The sequence below is a fragment of the Eurytemora carolleeae genome, unplaced genomic scaffold (genome assembly GCF_000591075.1).
Source record: "Eurytemora carolleeae unplaced genomic scaffold, Eaff_2.0 scaffold2164, whole genome shotgun sequence".
NCBI classification, from domain to species: domain Eukaryota; kingdom Metazoa; phylum Arthropoda; class Copepoda; order Calanoida; family Temoridae; genus Eurytemora; species Eurytemora carolleeae.
The window spans coordinates 19,507-26,924 of NW_019398048.1; the positions used below are offsets into that span (position 1 = coordinate 19,507).

Genomic DNA, 7,418 nt, shown 5'->3' on the forward strand with positions numbered 1-7,418 from the left:
TAAATAAATGGGTTTCCGTTGATTAACAAGGATATGTCTGTTATCCTTGACCAGTCAAAGGTTTAAAAGGGCACCGTTGAGAACCAGCTTTCCTCTTTCAATGAAAGGTCAAGTGAAAATTACTCACACAGTTCCTTTGAGTCTTAAAATCATGCAAAATTTGTATAATATGAATGATTATTTAATGTTGTGTAATTTTACACTCTCAGTTCAACTATCATACTTAGTCAGTCACTCCTTTTAAAACTTTTAAACCACTAATATTCAATGAGCTTCGTATTAACCTATACTTTTTGTGGATTTTTTATTAACACCCAAAAAGAAAACATTTTGTTGTAGTTTTAACTTAAATCTTATCTCATCTCCAAGGTTCCTTGAATTGTAGATTTAGAATTAAAGAAAGTTGAATTTATTAGACACCTAATAATTACAAAATAAAAATATCTAAAAATAAACCTGCATTGAGTAAAATCAAATTTAAATTCCATCATTTTTTTTTGAAAAATAAGAGAGGTCAAAGAAAATTTCTCCTTCTGATTAAAAAAAGCAAGGAATTTGAAAATGTTAGTTGAGAAAAGATATAGAAATGTGTTCCTTTACTTCTTTAGAGTAGATTTAGAATTTTCAAAAAAATTGTGTTCATTATTTCTTTTTTATTGTCATTGAAAAAAGTTGCAACAGTAGAATTAGGTATTTATTATTTATTACATTCATAATTAAACAATAAAAAAACAAGAAAACATCAAAAACGCATCAAGTTGGTGAATATCTCAAATAATGCAAACATATATAACATAGATGTTTTATTGGAGAATTTTGCCACAATTCAAACGATTTATTTGCTTGAGGATTCCCTTTAATATTATGCTTAAAACAACCCTTTAATATTATGCTTAAAACAATAAGAATATCATTGTTTCTCCATCTTACAATTTATAATTTTTATTTGCTGATGTATACAGTGGAAATAAGAAAGGAAATATACAGATTCTTTGACTTTTCGTTATATTGGGTATGCTAATTAGGCTGACAGTCCCTTTAAGATCATTTAACAAAAAAAAATGTTTAGATTTGCGGTTCATTAGGATATTGACTTTTATCCTGCAGTGAAATTAAATAGGTAATCATCTCATCACTTACATTAACCTGAAATATTATAAATATTACAAAGAGAACCTTGTCCTTATCACGTTTTTTTCTAAATAACTTTAAAATCCTTAAAAAAAAATGAATGTAATAACATGTGTAATGTAATATATTAATATTTTTAAAAGGTAAAATTTTTTATTTTTGAACATTTTTCAGACATTCTTTTTGAACTTTTCAAAGTCTTCCCTTGCACTCTAAACATTGAAGATGGAGGTCTAATTTTTTATGAGCCTTGGAAAGATTGGCCATGAAACCCCCAATATCCTGTTAGAACCCAGGTAGTTAGCAGAACCCTGTTCAAATCCCGGAATCCTGTTCGAACCCGTGGAACACTGTTAAAAAGAAAAAAAAAGAACCATTTGCAGATTTATACAAATAAACAGGTTATTTTGACATGGTTTACAGTTTAAAGTTATTATCTCAAATAGGTCTAATTTTCAATGAGCATCTGCAGTGTTTCATATTCATAGGACTATTAAAAATAATAAATTGAGACTAACAGTTGTCTTCCTCTTCCACATTATAATTACATATAAACATTTAATTTTGTTTGCAAAATTTTCAGACTGATATTTTTTTGAAGTGAATTTGATGCTCCATAAACTTCTGATGGTGAAAACCTTCATACATAGGCTTTTTATTGTAACAAAATTCATGATTTGAAATATCAAAGCTGTCAACAACATTGGATTGCAAAGCTATTTGGAGTAAAAAATCAAAGTTTGCGGCAATAGTTTAGTTCCTTTTCTAAAAGTAAATGATATATCTGAATATTTCTGTTAATGCTTTTTATTTTTACCTTATCAGGTTTGATCAAAATATCATCTATGCCAATAGTACCAATATGCTTGTACCCCTGGCTAATCATATAGTTCAGTAAATCTCGTCTGAACAATTTTAAAAATAATGAATTAAGCAAACTAAAATTGAAGTAACATGATAATCCAATTAAATGGCATAGTTTACAAGGATTATTATTGATAATACTAATAAAATCATATAGTTGCTGATTTATCATATCAATATCACTCTGTAAGCCTTTCAACAATTTTTTAATGACAACAATACATTTTTTGTCATATTTTACTGATCTCACTTCGAGGTTTTTCATTTTGACATTATATTGTCAAAAATAGGGTTTCAGGGTTTTAAGTCTTAATCTAAGAAAAAAAGTATATATTCTTGTTGTAATCTTGAGCATTTTCCAAATACAAAAGTTTTCAACTTATTTAATTATTTTCTTTTTTGCTACAAAAAATATCAAAATAAAATTTTAAGCTTTCTATATCTTAAAAATAATTGCTTATGATCGCTACTAATCTTACTTCTATCTATAAGGAGAAAAATATCTTTTTCTGTACCATCACAGATTACACCATATACTTATTTTTAAGATCAAGTTCAAAAACCTTTATTTGGCTAGTGATTGCATATGAGCAAGCCCCCCTTCCCCTCCCACCCCAAAACAAAGACAAATAATCATATCAAAGTTCTAAACCTTGTCTCTGTATTGTCAAATTCTCCGATATGATTTGTCTCTATTCCTACCAACCATATATCCACCAGATGCCAAGGTATAGCTTTCAAAACCTAGATTCATAGATAGATAGTTAGATAGAGCGGCCTGTCTGATTTTCAGTGGTACCCTCCAAGTTTAGTCAGTATAGTAACTGTTTTTATTTCCAAAATTGTTTTATATTTTTTTTTATAAAAAATCGGCTCAATCATTTAAAATGTCCTTTTTATGAAAAATCTACCATGTCTGTAAAATATCCTATACAGGAAATTTTCTATTAATAATTTTTTTTATCAAAATGATATGTCCATTAACCCTATTCCTGCTGGGGGGGGGTCAATATGACCCCCCCCTGTAGTTTTTTTTTACATAACTCAAAAAGTATTGGTCTGAGGCTGCTGAAATTTTCAGACTTTTCCTACATACCCAAAGCCATCCCTTTAGGCCTAAAACCAGGCTTTAACCCTATTCCTGCTGGGGGGGGGGTCAATTTGACCCCCCCCTGTAGTTTTTTTTACATAACTCAAAAAGTATTGGTCTGAGGCTGTTGAAATTTTCTGACTTTACTTACATACCCAAAGCCCTCCCTTTAGGCCTAAAATCGGGCTTTCATACTAACTGCCTGAGTCCTCAGGCACACTGCCTGAATGACTTCTTTTGCCTTTAACAAACTAAATCTTTGTTTTGACCCACTTTCACTTGTCAGATTTTGATAAAATTTAGCTTTTTGGAAAGCCTATGACATAAGGAAACGGATTGCACAAGTTTTGCAAAAAAAAAATTACAAATTTTTTGCAAACAACCTGTCAAAGGAAATTTGCACATTTTTAGTTTTTCTTGATTAAAAATCAGGTTATTTAAAATTTTGCAAAAATTTTTGCATATTTGAAATGGCATGGTCAAGGGCTTTTCAAAAATGTATAATTTGTCATTTTTTGGACAAATTTTTTTTTGCAAACATTTTTACTATAAAACTGGATTTTGCGATAAAAAATTCAATTTTCGCAAATTTGCAAATTTTTTTGCAGATTCTAAAAGTAGAGCACAAGAGCTTTCTAATGATGTATCATTTGTCATATTTGGACATAAAACATGGGATTTAGAGGGGGGGGTCAAATTGACCCCCCCCCAGCATATCCTGGTTTTCAAGTACCCCAGCAGAGATAGGGTTAATGAATTGAACTTCTGTGAAGTATCATAGCACCTTAATAAATTATAAACCTTTAATTCCGCCCCCTCTATGTCCAGTGAAAAGTAATGAACTGTAGGATTACCAAGAGCAAGAAGTAATGTATAAAGAGGAATACAAGTTTTCTAAACAAATATAATATAATATAGTGTTACCAGTTAGAACACAGCTTTAAGATTTGAAGTGACTGTACGAGCCATTTAATTTCACCTTTCCTTAAAAGAGGCTATCCCTGGTTCACAACGGTGCCCTTTTAAACCTTTCACTGATCAAGGATGACAGACATATCCTTGATAATTTACAGAAACCAGTTAAAAAAAAAATTACTATTTAATATTTGAAGCAACTTTCATTTAAAAATGACAATATTTGCCAGAGACCCTATTGCAGGATCAGCTGTGCAAAGTTTGCACTGAACGCAGCGTATACTGGGGTTTGGAATGATTCAAGAGCTAATAAGATATTTCCACAAACAGATCTCTGTAGTCAAGGCAATTGCTTCAAGGGTTTTGAAAGAATTTGGAGGATCGCTTGAAACTACGCTTACAGTCCCTGTGAGTGTTGATTTCAAATAGTCCAATGAACAAGAAAAACAACAACTGGCAATTTAATACTCGTTTGACTTTTTAAGTGAATGTTCATTGTAACCTTTGTAACCTGATAAGGAATATGCAATTTTACAATTTAAGGATCAAAATAATAGAGTCATGGAAGTTTGCAGTTAGAAATTTGACTCCACTGGAGCCCACCTGAGTAATTTCATTTTCACTAGAGGGGTTTGAAAAATGGCAATTTACAATTTAAAACTTTACGCAGGGTGATTTACATTCCACTGGAGGGATTAAAATATCTTTCCAGGGAGTTTATAATTCCACTGGAGTGATTTAGACGTATTTACAGGGGGTTTATAATGAAAATGAAATCCCTCAGCTGGTCATAAGTGGAATCAAAATCTTACTACAATATTCTTAGTTTGAATTAATATAGCTATTGTATATAATTCAATTGGTGTTCAAGGTTACAAAAACCTCAACTTAAAATCAGTATATTTTAAAACCAAAAATAAATGAAAAGTACCAAGTTTTTCTTCCATAAAGAAAAATATAAACAAAATTATTAGAAAAAAAATACAATTTGTAAATTGATTTTTTTTTGCTGAACCTGTTCCATATTTGATCCTCCATGTGCCTAAACAGAATGGGTTTTACATTAAACATAATGATTTTAAATAGTATTCATTAAATAATATTCATGGAGTTTGTCAAAGTGTTTTAAACGTTAAGAATTTTAGGTTATCAGGAGATTTCACAAAAGTCTGAGATGTATATTATTTAAAATTGTAATCTATCAAAAATTGGCTTTTTTTCCACTAAAGTCTTAATAAAAGATTTTTCTTAAATTTTTCTTAAAGATTTTGCTTCCATCAGACTTATATCATCTAACTTAAAAAGGCAGTTTAACCTCCTGGTTTTTTTTATTTCATGGTAAACTAATTAGCCTTTTTACTGGTACTTGTCTTACTTTTCAACGAAATCTATGACGGGAGAAAAACCTGATTTGTCATTTAGAATTCCAGCAGAAAGATACGATAACTTAGTGTAGACACTATTTAATTGTCTTTTAATTAACAACAACTAAATTAAAACTAAAATTATCATACTTCCATGACAACAAGTGCCAGCCAGTATATGAAAAAATATAAAAACTTTTGATTCTCATAGAAACCTGTTCCTGGATTCCAACTCCTCAATAATTGGATTTCTGGGGAAAATAGAGAACACATATCAAACCCTCAAATGCTTGAAATAAGTAATATTTTTAAAAAAGACAATTTAAAAATAATTTTGAAAATAATTTAAGATATCCGCAATAAACTATGAGATACTACAACTAAATTTATTATTTGTTATTTTTTTAAATTCCATGACTGACAGAAAGAATCAAACAATGTCTTTGAAAAGGTATCATATAATTACACTTGAATTTTGAATGATAAATCGGCTTTTTCTCAGCTGTCTTTGAAAAGTAAGGCTAATATCAATGAAAAGCTAATAGACTATTTAATTTACCCTCAAATTACAGTGAATGGTCTCTTAAATGTTGGTGGCAAAATTATAGTGAGAGTAAAAATGCTGCTAAATCTAATTAAAGAGAACATATAGAAAATATTAGTAGTTACCAACTCAACTAACAACTTAAACACAATATGCCTTTAGGACTAATCACAGATCAATACTACTCAGGGTTTTGTCGATATGGATCAGTTTTCCCATGGGTCAAACTTCTTGTGAACCCACTTCAGTCTGACATGTTTCAATTGACCAGGTAGTAGCTAATGGGTGGNAAAATAGCTTATATTTAACACCAAACGCCTATTCCCCCCTCCCCACGGTGGACTAAGCCAGTGGGGTTGGTCTAATAGGCCTAGGATTAGGACAGGTATTGTAAAAAGTCTGAACGAGCTATGGGAGTTGTCATAATTGGCCCTCCGACAGAATATGGTCATCCGTGCTGTGACAAGGCACATAGGATCAGGTCAGTGGACTCTGTTATCTTGCAGTCCGGAACAAACTGGGCAGGTCCTGATCAAATTCAAATTTACTACAGCCCAGAGTGTCCCAGTACCCCTTTAGAGAGAAATAAATTAGTGTTTGAACCGTGTTTTGTAATGGAAAATTTTATATTCACTATAATTTTTAATCACACTAAATTTTGCCAGCAAAAAAAAACATTAGTCTGTTTAAACAAATTTCCATAGTTCAATCAGACTTTAGTGAAGTTGCATTATTGCTTTATAAAAAGCTTCTAGTTGATTTAGCAACAAAATTATTCACTTTAGAAGATTATGAGTCCCTTAACTTTTATTAAACAAATTACTTAATTAGGAGTTTTTAAGTGTCTGCATCAAAATTGACGAGTTTAGTATGCATTTCTGTCGACCATAATAAAGTTATTTTTATTTTAGAAGTAACAGTTTAAAATACTCCGTTATTAAGCAACTCTTTGGGCTTCATTTCACTTTTCCGAGGTTTTAACCCATTAGTGACAAGTGAAAAGTTTGCATCTGATGTTAGTTCTATGCAAATATTACGTTCAGTGTGAAAAGTTTATGTTTACTGCTCTTTTTAGCCTTTTTTCTGCCCGGTCAAAATTGCCCGTCTCGGACCAGGTCAATTTTGACCACCCAGTTGAAATGCCGGTTTTTAGGCACACACTGTGCAGTATACACCCTACCCCAATATAGTATATTTACACACACACCCTCCTGTATAGTATATATATACACCCCACCCCCTGTATGGTATATATGTAAGAAATCTAGCTCCCGAGATTACTCTACTCAGAGTCTAATTATCGTCTCACTGACTCTATCTCTCTAGCCCAAACTCAAGGCTCACAATCTCTAGCCAAAACTCAAGGCTCTGTATACGTCCATATAACACAAAGATCTGTATGGAACTAGTTTATTTTATATAAAGGTAAAAATCAAACTGACCATAAAGAACGATCAGGGATAACATTGAAATAGATAGGATATAAATTATTAACATAGATAATAAGGAT

General features: G+C 31.0%; 1 protein-coding gene across 1 annotated transcript; it reads right to left on the bottom strand.

Annotated features, from left to right (window-relative positions):
- Positions 1-681: 681 nt before the first annotated feature.
- LOC111716695 (uncharacterized) lies at positions 682-5,042 on the bottom strand (the record flags this gene model as incomplete). The annotated part of the gene is given in 5 exon segments (XM_023492171.1): positions 682-1,146; positions 1,949-2,036; positions 2,648-2,739; positions 3,887-3,979; positions 5,016-5,042. Coding segments are annotated over 5 exon segments (381 nt in total), but the record flags the coding sequence as incomplete, so codon positions are not given.
- Positions 5,043-7,418: the final 2,376 nt, after the last annotated feature.